This window comes from Chiloscyllium plagiosum, unplaced genomic scaffold, assembly GCF_037043375.1.
Source record: "Chiloscyllium plagiosum isolate Xiang-an unplaced genomic scaffold, Cpla_swu_hap1 HiC_scaffold_35, whole genome shotgun sequence".
Lineage (NCBI taxonomy): Eukaryota > Metazoa > Chordata > Chondrichthyes > Orectolobiformes > Hemiscylliidae > Chiloscyllium > Chiloscyllium plagiosum.
In genome coordinates, this window is record NW_028270173.1 from 47,323,543 (window position 1) to 47,337,265 (window position 13,723).

Sequence of the window (13,723 nt, forward strand, 5' to 3'; positions counted from 1 at the left end):
AGACACACACACAGGCACTCACACACAGAAATACAGAAACACACATAGACACACACCAACATACACACACACAGACACACACACAGACACTCACACACACAGACACACACACATACACACACGCTCACACACACAGACACACACACTCACACACACTGACATTCACACACTCACACACACATACTCAGATACGCACACTCACCAACACACACCAACACACACTTACACACATTCTCACACATACACACAGACACACGTACACACACACACACTCACACACACAGACGCACACACACCAACACATTCACAGACATACACACCAACCACACAGACACAGCAACACACACAGATACACACACACAGACCCACACTGACACCCCCACACACACACCCACTCACACACACAGACACACACACATACACACACACAGACATACACACACACACACACACACACACACACACAGTCCGTTCATAGACCACCATCTTCCAAACCCCCATCGCTGAAACCATCTCAATGGTCACCAACTGCAAGCAATTCCATTCCCACAGTGTGTCTCTCTATCCCCGTACAGACAGAAATCAAACAGCTGGGAGTACATTCGGCCCTTCAAGCTCTTTGCTCATTCACCCCACCTTCCCAAACCTTCCCCATTCCTATCCATTTAACTCAGATCCTGAATCGGTCCTGAATCTACTCAATGACTGAACATCCACAGACCCTCAGTGCAGGGAATTCCAAAGACACACCCCACTCTGAGTGAGAGAACATTGTCCTTCTCCCTGTCCTAAATGGACACTCCTTTACTGTGAGGCTGTCCATTGAACAGAAATGATGGAGTTTAATTCAGATAAATGCGAGGTGCTACATTTTTGGAAAGCAAATCTTAGCAGGACTTATACACTTAATGGTAAGGTCCTAGGGAATGTTGCTGAACAAAGAGACCTTCGAGTGCAGGTTCATAACTCCTTGAAAGTGAAGTTGCAGTTAGATAGGATAGTGAAGAAGGCATTTGGTATGCTTTCTTTTATTGGTCAGAGTATTGAGTACAGGAGTTGGGAGGTCCTGTTGTGGCTGTACAGGACCTTGGTGAGGCCATTGTTGGAATATTGCATGTAATTCTGGTCTCCTTCCTATCGGAAAGATGTTGTGAAAGGGTTCAGAAAAGATTTACAAGGAGGTTGCCAGAGTTGGAGGATTTGAGCTATAGGGAGAGGCTGAACAGGCTGGGGCTGTTTTCCCTGGAGTGTCGGAGGCTGGGGGTGACCTTATAGTGGTTTAAAAATTCTAAGGGGCATAGATAGGGTAAATAGGCAAAGTCTTTTCCATGGGGTCAGGGAGTTCAGAACTAGCGGGCATAGGTTTAGGGTGCGAGGGGAAAGATATAAAAGAGACCTAAGGGGCAAACGTTTCACCCAGAGGGTGGTATGGGTATAGAATGAGCTGCCAGAGGATGTGGTGGAGGCTGGTACAATTGCAACATTTAAGAAGCATTTGGATGGGGATATGAATAGGAAGGGTTTGGAGGGATATGGGCCGGGTGCTGGCAGGTGGGACAAGATTGGATTGGGATACCTGGTCGGCATGGACGGGTTGGACCGAAGGGTCTGTTTCCATGCTGTACATCTCTTTGACTCTATGACACATCCCCTCTCCAGGGCCTGAAGAATTATTCTTATTTCAATGTCTTTAAGGAATAGAGCACCAAGATCCTGTTCCAGGAGTCAGCTCAGTGACTCTCTCTAAGGTAACTTTACCCTTCCTTGGGTGGAGAGACCAAAACTGTGACTGAGTGTGGTCCCACCAAACCCCTATGGGATCGCAGGACCTGTGGCACCTCCTGAGCTGAATTAGTTGACATTACTGGTCATAGCCTTCGAATTTAACTTCCCTTCTCCTTATTCACTCATGGAACATGAACATCACTGGCTGGGCCCAGCACTTATTGCCCATTCCTGATTTGTCCCATTGGGAAGGTGGTGGTGAGCTGGCTTCTTGAAACACGACAGTCCCTCCAAGCCACTCACCATCCTGACCTTGTGACCACGAGAAATAAGAACTGGAGCAGACCATTCGGCTCCTGGAGACTGTTCTGTCATTCAATAGGATTATGGCTCATTCCACATTCTTCACATCCACTGGCCTGCCTTTTCCATCTCCCCATTCCTTCAGTGTCGCTGGCTCAGAATCGTGGAGTTCCCTCCCATTGTGAAATTTTGGAACTCGCTCCCAGTTCAAATCAGAGCTGGCTCTCCACAGTCAGTTGCCTCACTTCAGAAATGGGAATATTTTAGTAACGGAACACATGGCCCCTTTTACAACCGGTTACCTGCAGAGAAAGGCATGAAGGCTTCTCTCTTCACAAAATTCCCATCAGCATCCAGGAAGTGAGCCGGGTTAAACTGGTGGGGCTTTTCCCATTGGGTTTTATCGTACAGCACCGAGGTCAGTAAAGGAATAACGTACGTTCCCTGAAAAACACAGAAAGCCTGAATGTGTTACTGTGCCTGTGTTTAATGGAGAGTGAGTCATGCAGGATGTGGAAAACCCAGTTTTCTCCCTGATCCTGTTAGTTTCACTAGACACCTCAGGTTATAACCGACTCCACCTTATTGTCAAATGTAGCGGCTCTTCCCCACGATTAAAGAAACTCAGTTCCTAAAATCCAAATTGCTGTTTGGCCTGCAGTGGGACACATTTACCTGCAGCGGAGGCTGGGTAGATTAGTGCACAGGGCCCCGCTACTTGCTGACAGAAGGAACACGTACATAGATTGAGCCTGTTCAACTCAATAAAATAGGTGACTGCCTCTCTCCAGTTCACCCTTCAGGGAAATCATAGTCAACCTGCCCAGTTTAAAACTTAACCAGAGCTTGGAAGTTAAGCGCCAGTCATCATTAACGGGTGCATTTTCTTTAGCCTCTGCTACTCAGGGTTTACTGGCCAACCAATCAGCACTCTCCTCTCATTCATTAACAACAATGTTACCCTTTACATTGGCATCATCCTGATGAGTGCCAAGTGTTTGTAACTGAATTGAGAATCAGACAGCACAGTTTTAACGCATTTTAAAAAACACAAATGTGAGGTGAGATTTAAAATCAAACCTCTTCCCACAGTTAGTGACTGGGTTTGGAATGAAGTATGGTCAAGGCAGGGTCACATGAGGCATTCAGGAGAGCACTTGATGATTATTTCAATAGGACCAATGGCTTATGGGGGAAAGGCAGGCGTTTGGTTCTGTCAAAATGCTAAAGTGAGCTAGTACAGATGAGATGGGAGAAATGGCCTCATTTTTCACCGTTGAGGTTGTTAGAAACAATTTTAATAAAATTTAGACGAGACCACCAAAACTGGAAACAAGACAATTTATTCAACGATCTTGCAAGAAAGGGCATCAAATGCAGAAGCAAATGAGCAATGAACATTCAAACTAGTTCACAGTTATTCTTTTGAGCTGCGTGAGGTCACCTCTCCCGACTCTTACATTACCCAATCTTTCTTATTGTATTCTACCACTACCCAGCTGCGCTCCGCTCTTATTGCCCCCTTTTCTCCAAGTTGGCAACCTTTCCCTCTGTAAGTGCTGACATAAGGCGAAACTTGTATCCTGATGTTCTTTTACTTTGCCTGGAACATCTTCCATTGTTCACAGGTACATTCCATTCTTGAACATACCTTTTAACAATGTACCTTTTCATGCTTGGTTTATGCGTTTCAGCTGTCTCAGCTATTTTGCTGAGACTATTATTAAAAAGAATTATTTGCTTTAATAATTCTGCACTAAAGTTAGTATTAAATTATCCACAATTATTCATTAAAGATAAAGATACATTTCCCTAATGCTTGCCTAGCTGATATTTTTCCCTGTACCCCTTTTCTGCACATACACACTCTTGCTTTTCGATATCTGTAAAAACAGCACACTTCCCCATTTCTTACAAGGTTGTGTGATGAGAACCTTCAATGAGACTTTTTAATAGCAATCCTCAACATTGAAATTCCCCGTTTTAATTTGTTTCCCTTCTAACTCAGTTCCTGCATTTATTCAGAAAGTACCATAATATTATTACCATGGCAACAATGTTCCAAGTAAAATCTTTCTTCAGGACCGGCGGTGGGGGGTGAGGGGAGCTGGAGATAAAGATGGGGTGGGGTTGTGGGGGAGGGTTTTGGGTGGGAAGGGTGGCAGGGAGCAGTTGAAGGGAGGGGAAGGGGCTGTGAAGGGAGTCGGGGGATGGGAAGGGAGGTTGTTTGAAATTGGAGAGTTCAATGTTGAGGTGGAGGATGATGGACATGTCGGAGAGGGTATGGGAAGGGGAATTGAAATAGGTGGTGGTTGGGAGGTCAGGTTGGCCAACTCCAACTAGACCCAACCCCAAGAACATCTCCCCTCCTCACACCTCTCTGCCCTCCGGAAAAAAATGTTCCCTTTGGTTTATGCCCCTCTCCCCACCAATATCTCCCTGTCATCCCACATCCAACCCACGGTACCTCCCCTGCAACTGGAAAAGATGCAAAACTTGTCAGTACACCACCTCCCTCACCTCCCTCCAGGGCCCCAAACAGTCCTTCCAGGTCAGACAGGGGTTCACCTGCCTCACTTCCAACCTAGTTTACTGTATCAGGTCCTCCCAATGTGGTCTTCTCTACACTGGGGAGGCCAAATGTAAACTTAAGGAACGGTTCACTGAACCTCTCAGCCGGACCCACAGGGGCCGACCTGACCTCCCAGTCACTGTCCATTTTAATAACCCTTCCCACTCCCTCTCCAATATGATCATCCTCAGCCTCCTCCATTGCCAGACCACAAGTTGGAGGAACAGCAGCTCATCTTCTGCCTGGACAGCCTACAGCCGGGAAGACTCAACACTGTGTTCTCCCATTTCAAATAATCTACCTCCCCATCCAGCTCACTTCCCAGCCCCTCCTCCTCCCTTCCATTCCTCTGATCGACCCTTCCTTCTGGCTACCAACTGGATACATTCCTCCCATCGACCAACCAGATCGTGCCCTCTCCCTGTGTTCACCTATTCCTACCTCACCACTCTGACCCCCATCCCCACCTCACCCCCTCACCCCCACCCCCAGTCCTGAAGAAGGGTTACACCCGAAACGCCCACTTCCCCACCTCCTGGTGCTGCCTGACTTGCTGTGTCCTTCCAGCCTCCTGTTTGTTTATATTAGTTTCCAGTCTCTGCAGTTTCTTTTGTCTCGAACAATGCTCCAAGTGGCACAAATTGTGAAAAGTAAGCCTTGTATCTCTGATACCTTTGGAAGGAAATACCCTCTGAAATGCGTGTCCTCAGTTGTCGAATGAGGAAGGTTCGTGGGGACAATGTTGGCAAACCTCTGGATTTCGTGAATCACAGCCTCAGTGTAGGGCATGTGTCTCTGGTCTTCTGTCCTCGGGAATCGACCAGCTCCTATCACCCGATCAATTTCATCTTGAACTTTCCCTGAAATAGGCAAAAAGGTAAAGATCTTTGGATGGAGGGTAACAGTTTACAGCAGACTGAACTGAAGTGGAGAACTTTGTGTTGTTGAGTGACACGGAACGGGCTCGATCAGTTCCATTGCCAGTACATTCCCCTCTCAATACTTTGCTTCATCAACTCTGACAGGCATAAACATTAAACTGCCCCAAACACACAGCTGATGTGATACCACCCACTGTGTGCTAACCTCCAAGGTAAATTTTTATTGTAAACTACTGAGGACAATTTGACAATCTATTTAAAATAATTCCATTCCACTATTCATATTTATTACCCTTGAGAAGGATCCGATTGAAAGTGCTGATTTGTCGAGCCGAAATTTCCATAAAATAAGCGTTGGGCAGGAAACTCGGCAGGGGCAGGATGATCCCAGGAGGGACATTTTAGGGCCACCCCCAGAGTATTCCCCCCCTCAACCTAGATCGAAAGTATAACAAATCAATCCAAGTGGCCCATCCCCTCCTCAGTGACCTGTTTATTGGGATAACTGTTCACCTCAACCTACATAAAGCCTTCTTGCCTTCAGTCCAATTGGGAATCAGACAGTGAGGTAATTATTTACCCAAGTGAATCAGACTGACAGAGGATCTGCCAATTCTGTTGGATTCCCGATGTCCCTGAGGGAGGCTTTGTCTCTCTGTCAGAGAGCGAGAGAGGTCTTGGATACAACTTGTTCGAGGCTTATCAATGCTCTGTCTCCACACTCCATGCCGTTGGTTCCCCTTGACCACAACGATCCACAAGATTGGAGGGTTCACTGTGCAGCTACTGGGGTGTTCACCTGGGCTTAAACTCAGGAAAATTGTGATAAATTGGATAATTCTCCGAACATCGATCCAGGTATGGAGCTCAGTGCTGGACTGCAAGGCTCCACCTAGTGGGATTGGTGTGTAGATGCAGGAGTATGACTGTGCCACACTGTCAACAGGTTATAGCTCTGCTCTCTTTCAAACCTGCACTCCCAGGTCTAGCACTTTCTCTGGTGTTTAATAAAGTTTTTGTGCTCCAATTCCAGGGCAGAAATCAAATACAGAATTTAAAATGTGGATTGATGAGATGTGTCAATATTGATTTTGTGTCTTTATGAACGTCACCCTGGGAATCATCCCGGAACCTGCAATGAAAGTTGTCTCCTCTGTGCCCAGAGGTGTCACCTTGGGCTCAAGCTCAGGAAGACTCCACTTGCTGGCTCACTAATGATCAGCTCTTTCTAATCCCAACCATTGGAGGGGTTTCTGATTGAGATGGCCAATATCGTGCTGACCCAGAGCTGTTTCAGTATTGCTCTTGATGGTCACTGGGTTCCTGACTGACAATGTCTTGTCTTATTCTCAATCAGATTCTTACAGGGGTCAGTATTTTACCCTGAGGGGAGGGTGGGTTTGAGCACCAGATGTAGATATGAAATGCCATGTGCCAAGATACTCATGACTGGAACTAACCTCCCTCAGTGAACATAAAGGACTGACTAAAACAAAACAAAGGAGAGTAGAGCCCAGGAACAGGACCTTCGGCCCAACAAGACTGTGCTTGACACGTGATGCCTCTCTAACTAAAACCCTTTTGCCTCTATGTGGTCAGTATCCCTCTATTCCCTGCCTGTTCCTCAATTGTTAAGATGTCTCTTAAACGTTACTATTGTCTCCACCTCCACCACCTCCTCCAGGCACTTACCACCCTCTGGGTAAGAAAAATTTGGCTCTCACATTTTTGTTAAACTTACCCCCTTTTACCTTAAATTGATGTCACCCAGGAACTGTCATTAAGGACTCCATCTATCCATGCCTCTCATAATTTGTAAACATCTATCAGGTCACCCCTCATCCTTTGAAATTATAGTGAAAACAACTGAGTTTTTCCACTGTCTCCTCATGGCTAATGCCCTCTACACCAGGCAACATCCTTATCAACCATTTCTGAACCCTCTCCAAAGCCTCCACATCCTTCTGGTAGTGTGGTGACCAGAACTGTACACAATATTTCAAATGTGGCTTCACGAAAGTACCACACCACTGCCACATGACTTGCTAATTATTCATCCTCTATTCCTGACTAGTGAAGGCAAGCACGCCCAGATGTCTTCTTGACCTCCTTATCAACTTGTGTTGTCACTTTCAGGGAACTGTGGCCCTGCACACCAAATGCCTCGGTATGTTGGTGCTACGAAGGTTTCTGCCATTTACTGTGTGCAGTACTTCCCTCCTGCATTCGATCTCCCGAAATGCATCACCTTCCATTTGTCTGGATTAAACTCCATCTGCCATTTCTCCACCCAACTCTCCAACCAATCTCTTTCCTGCTGTATCCTCTGACAATCCTCCTTACCATCCACAGCACCCCTGAACTGTGTGTCATCCACAAACGCATCAATCAGACCATGTCTGCATTCCCCTCCCAAACATCTATATACATTACAAGCAACAAGATACAATTATACAAGCAACAATATTATATTAGATTCAGATGCCAATTTAGGCACAACCAGCAAACTAACAAACACAGAGTGAAGAATTCCTTACTCTGGATTTCTGGGTAGTTTACCATCAGAAGAAGTCCCCAGCACAGGGTAGTGGAGGTGGTTTCTGTGCCAGCAGCAAACAGGTCAGTGATTGTAACCACGATATCCTTTTTCTTACTCTCTAAATCTTCACCTCCCAGCTCCTTCAAGACAAAATGAAACAAAGGAGAGTGTGTCGCCTCCTTCAGGAAAATATTCAGCTCCATAAATGTCTGGACAGGGGTATGTGTGCCTGAGGATAGTGATCCTTCCAGCCTCTGGTCATGAACGTCACAATGACAATGACAGACTTGGCAGATAGAATACAATGCAGGGAAATGGGAAGTGGAGGGAGGAGAAATACACTCACTCATGGTCAGGCTTTGGGGAGGCAATAGATTTCACCAATTTGAAGGTGGAGGGACAGGTCGAGAAGTCCTTTAAAGCAACTTTACAGCTTTTGTTGGACTGAGTACGTACATCAGGAAGTTAACCCACACCATTCTGTTTTATATACAAATATATATAAAAATCTGGTGAGGCCTCAGCTGGAATATTGCATCCAGTTCTGGTGCCACACTTTTGGGAAAATGTCAATGCTGGGGCGTGGGTGCAGGGCAGATTTACTGAAGGGGAGAAGGTCAAGGGGAGATTCGATAGAACTGTTGGAAATCATGAATGGGTTTGACTGGATAAGTAAGGAGAGATGATTGCAGGAGCAGGGTGGGTCAGGGACAAGTCCAGTAGGAGGGGGCAACAAGGAGCACTCTACTGCAATGCGATGCTGAGTGACTGGAATTCCTGACACAGACACAAAGCTACATTCACACGAGAGTCGGGGATATACTTGAAGGGAAATAAGTGACAAGGCAGTGGAGAAAGAATAGGGGAGTGGGATAGCTCTACCAGGGAGCAGCTATCGATATGATGGGCCGAGCGACCTTCCCCTTTGCTGTATTACCCTCCAATTCTCTGAAGGAAAGTTGCCTTTCCTGTCTGAGTTCACCATTAGGTTTCAATTCACTCTGGCAGCTCAGCAGAGATGAAGGGGCAGGACTTAATGAATGTGGGGTTTAAATTCATTAAAGAGATTGATTTCCCAGTCAAAATGAGAATAGTGTGGTTCCAAAGCACTGAACAACAGATCCAGGTGTAATTTCAAGGGCAGTGTTCGGGGAAAATAATGTGTAAAATTAGGAAAGACCTCTCCTCAGTTAAATTACTCATGAGACTTTCTGTGTTGACTGTTGCAAGATTGAAGCTCACACACCATCAATGCTATATTCTGGACACATTGAGCATCCACGTGATGTCATGAGCAAAACGATGAGATAAATAATCAGATACAGTGAGCGCTTGAAGTTACACATTCGTGGTTGTATCCAGAAACGAGGGGCAGCACTGAGCGACATTTTAACAGATGTTTGACACAGAATCTTCCTCCATCAAAACCCACAAAGTCCTGGTGTGGAGTCTGAAATCTGGAGAGATTCCCCTTAGTGCTGAAGAGGTGTGTCACTATACCTGCTGATGCCTCAGAATTAAGGCCTCGCTGAGTGTCTGGATGCTGTTCTCGCTCAACGTCTCTTTGGCAGCTTTGAAGAAATCTTCAATGATTTCATGCACCTTCACGAGATTTTGAATAATCTTCCTGCGGCTCGGAATCAGAAATCCCAGAGATGGGAAAGAGTTGAACAGCTGGATTGGAACAAGAACATAAGGATCAGGCCTTTGGAGGATCCAGTGATCGCTCGTCCACGGTCAGTGCAGCAACTACTTACATTCAGTGATGCTTCATGGGAGATAGGAGATTATCATGGCAACACCTCACTTCCTCTCCTCTCCTCAGTGCCCCTACCCCAACCCATAAACCCTCCAAATTTACAGCTTTAGTTTGAATGCTTTAGCTCTCATCCAGAATGGGTGACCTATCAGCTATCATCTGTTACACATGGATTCCAAAACTCAGATACAGGTCAGACCAAGTAAGGACAGCAGATTTCCTCCAAATTAGTGGACCAGCTGGGCTTTTCTTGCCAATTATATTCATCATTATACTCTTAAATCCAGATTTGTATTGTTAAAGCGAATTGAAATTCCGCCATCCACCACAGCAGGATTTGAACCCGGCTCCCCCAGGTTGATGTCACTTGCATCATTTTCCTTCATGTGGGAAGCTGAGGGAATCACATCTCTTGAAAGTATTACCCCACCTCCCCCCCCCCACACCCCGACCCCACCCACTCCCTCTCCATATCAAGAGTCTGGGAGAATGATTCCACTTCGGGGAATCTTTCTGTGATTCTATAAAATGCCTCACTTCATTCTAAATGAGTTCAGAAAACTCATTACGGTGACAACACGTTCAGTGCCAGGCCAGATTAATTTTGTCAGTGCTGAAGGAGGGCCATTGGACCTGAAACTTTCTCTCCTCAGAGACGACCAGACCTCCTGGGTCTTTCCAGCAACTTCCCAACCATTTTCTGATTGCCAGCAATGCTGCAGTTCTTTGCTTTATTTTAAAATAGATTTCCACGTTTATTTTCTGACCAAAAGTTTTCCAATTTAGCCCACGTAAGCCTGTCTCACATATCAGCATTTATGACTGAGACAGAATGTTAACACGATTCTTCAACCTGTAACAAGTCAGATGTGAAAGTTGAAACTTTATTGCTGGAACAGCACAGCAGGTCAGGCAGCATCCAGGGAACAGGAGATTCGACGTTTCGGGCACAGGCCCTTCCTCAGGAATGTGGACGTCACACACACCAAATTGCAAATGACCTCAACACTCAGCCTGAGTACAATACCACAAAACGACAATTACATGTATTGGAGCTGTTCCCAACAGTCTCGTGTTCTCATTAACCATGTTTGTTAGATGGATAAATACTTCATTGTTATAATCAAAACGGTCTCCAAATATGATGGAACAGACGATATTGCTCACAGCCAAATACATAATCTGTGCAGTTTCAAAAGGCTGACCTGTGAATAAACACAGAATTCCATTACAAAAAGGCCTCTAAACAGTAATCATACTTCAATCATTGTCCTCTTTCACAAAGCACAAGTTACTCATATAAAACAAAGAACCGCAGAGGCTGCAAATCTGAAGCGACAACAGAAATTGCTGGAGAAACTCAGCACATCTGGCAGCATCCCTGGGGAGAAAGCAGAGTTAGTATTTTAACAAACAACAGTACATTACTGGAACAGGCCCTTCTGCCCATCGAGCCTGTATTGATGCATGAAACCTTTCTGAACTAAAACGTTTCTGCCTCCACACACTCCATATCCCTCTATTCCCTGCTTCTTCAGGAATCGGTCCAGTTCCCTATTCAATGTTCCTGTTCTGAAGAAGGGGACTCGAAAGGTTAACGCTGTTTTCTCTCCCACATATATGCCCCGACCTGCTGAGTTTTGTCAGAATTGGGAAGATTTAAGATTAATCAGGAAGCGGGAAGTCAAAATTGCAGCTTTTAGATGAGTCATAGTGATAGGGATGTACAGCATAGAAATAGACCATTCCATCCAATTCATCTATATCTAGTGCCTTTTGCTTGTACATGGCCCATATCCCTCTAAACCCTTCCTATTCATACACATGTCCAGATGAATTTTAAATGTTGTCACCATATCAGCCTCCACCACTTCCTCTGGCAGCTTATTCCATCCATGTACCCCCCTTTGCATGAAAATGTTGCCCCTTTAGGCGTCCATTATATCTTTCCCCTCTCACCCTAAACCTATGCTCTGTAGTTCTGGGCTTCCCTACCCCAGCGAAAAGGCCTTGTCTATTTACCTGATCCATGCCTCTCATGATTTTATAAACCTCTAAGAGGTCACCCCTCAGCCTCCGACACTCCAGGGAAAACAGCCCGAGCCTATTCAGCCTCTCCCTATAACTCAAACCCTCCAACCTGGCAACATCCTTGTAAATCATTTCTACACCATTTCACATTTCACAACATCCTTCCTTGAGGAAGGGAGACCTGAATTGCACAAAATCTTCCAAAAGTGGCCTAGCCAATGTCCTGTACAACATGACTTCCCAACTCCTATACTCACTGCTCTTACCAATAAAGAAAAGCATACTAAATGCCTTCTTCACGATCCTATCTACCTGCAACTCCACTTTCAAGGAACTATGAACCTGCCCTCCAAGGTCTCTTTGTTTAGCAACACTCCCGAGGACCTTACCGTTAAGTGCATACGCCCTGCCTGATTTGCCTTTCCAAAATACAGCATCTCCGATTATTTAAATTGACCTCTATTTGCCACTCTTCGTCCACTGGCCCATCTCGCCAAGATCCTGTAGTACTCTGAGATAACCTTCGTTGCTGTCTGCAACACCTACAATTTTGGCATCATCTGCAAACAAACCAACAATACTTCCTGTGTTCACATCCAAATCATTTATATAAATGATAAAAATCAATGAACCCAGGCACTGATCCTTGTGGCACTCCACTGATCATAGGCCTCCAGTCTGAAAAGCAACCCTTCACTACCACCCTCTGTCTTCTACCTTTGAGCCAGTTCTATATCCAAATGGCTAGTTCTCTCTGTATTCCATGAGATCTAACCTTGCTAACCAGTCTACCATGCGGAAGCTTGTTGAATGCCTTGCTGAAGTCCATTTGGATCACACCCACCACTCTGCCCACATCAATCCTCTTAGTTACAAGAAATCACTTTGAAGGAGACATACCGCCTTGTTACATTAGAGCCAGTCTCACTACTAAAAACTTGGTGCTACATTTCCCTGAGAGCCCACCACCTCCTACATTTTCCAAAACAACATACTTGTTTGAGATGGAATAGCCACAGGAGACTCCTGCACTATCTGCCTACCTTTCCTGGAGTTAACCCATCTACCGGACTGTCTGTGCAGTTTTTCTCCCTTCCTGAAGCTGCCATCCACCACACCCCTTGCTCCTGTAAATTCCTCATTTCCTCAACCTGCCACTCTCACCAATCCATGCAATCCAATAGAATTCGCAAACAACACACTTCCTGCAGATGTAATCATCAGTAACTTGGAAACTCTCCCCAATCTCCCACATCCAACAGGAAGAGCACATCACTCTACTAAAAGCCATCTTTACACCTTAATCGACAGACGCAGAAAATAGCCTTGTCGTACCGCTCAAAAAAGGATAACTTAGTACCTGTGTTTTATATCATTAAAGTTTATTGAAGAGAGAGATCTTAATAAAAACATATAATCAAAAGTACCCCTTATACTCACTGTTGTAGATTTACCAAAAACCACAGTCAGGTTACACTTTCAAGCTAGCCATTTCACTGCTCCCTGTTGTGAGATCCCCACATGGTTTCTCAAAGGTCAGCTTCGAATTTTACTGTTTGTTCATTTTTCTCAGAATGAACGCCAATGTCCAGATACATTTCGAACTAAACAGCAAAACCATACAGCTCTGCAGGGTCTTTGCTTGGTCAGACAGCTGTACAGGATCACTGCTGGGTCACACAGCTGTGCAGGGTCACTGCTGGGTCACACAGCTGTACAGGGTCACTGCTGGGTCACACAGCTGTACAGGATCATTGCTGTCTCTCACAGCTGTACACGGTCATTGCTGGGTCACATAGCTGTACAGGGTCACTGCTGGGTCACACAGCTGTGCAGGGTTACTGCTGGGTCCCACAGCTGTACAGGGTTACTGCTGGGTCACACAGCTGTACAGGATCACTGCTGGGCCACAC

At 45.6% G+C, this 13,723-nt stretch overlaps 1 protein-coding gene across 1 annotated transcript in view; it reads right to left on the bottom strand.

The window, feature by feature from the left end:
• LOC148140772 (cytochrome P450 2K1-like) overlaps positions 1–13,723 on the bottom strand; it is a 35,249-nt gene that overhangs the window by 2,144 nt on the left and 19,382 nt on the right. Inside the window, exons 4-8 of the mRNA XM_087979561.1 lie at positions 10,824–10,984; positions 9,521–9,694; positions 8,019–8,160; positions 5,273–5,460; positions 2,331–2,472 (exon numbers count right to left, since the gene is read on the bottom strand). Of these exons, the coding sequence (XP_087835687.1) occupies positions 2,331–2,472; positions 5,273–5,460; positions 8,019–8,160; positions 9,521–9,694; positions 10,824–10,984 (807 nt within the window). The remainder of the gene's footprint in view (positions 1–2,330; positions 2,473–5,272; positions 5,461–8,018; positions 8,161–9,520; positions 9,695–10,823; positions 10,985–13,723) is intronic.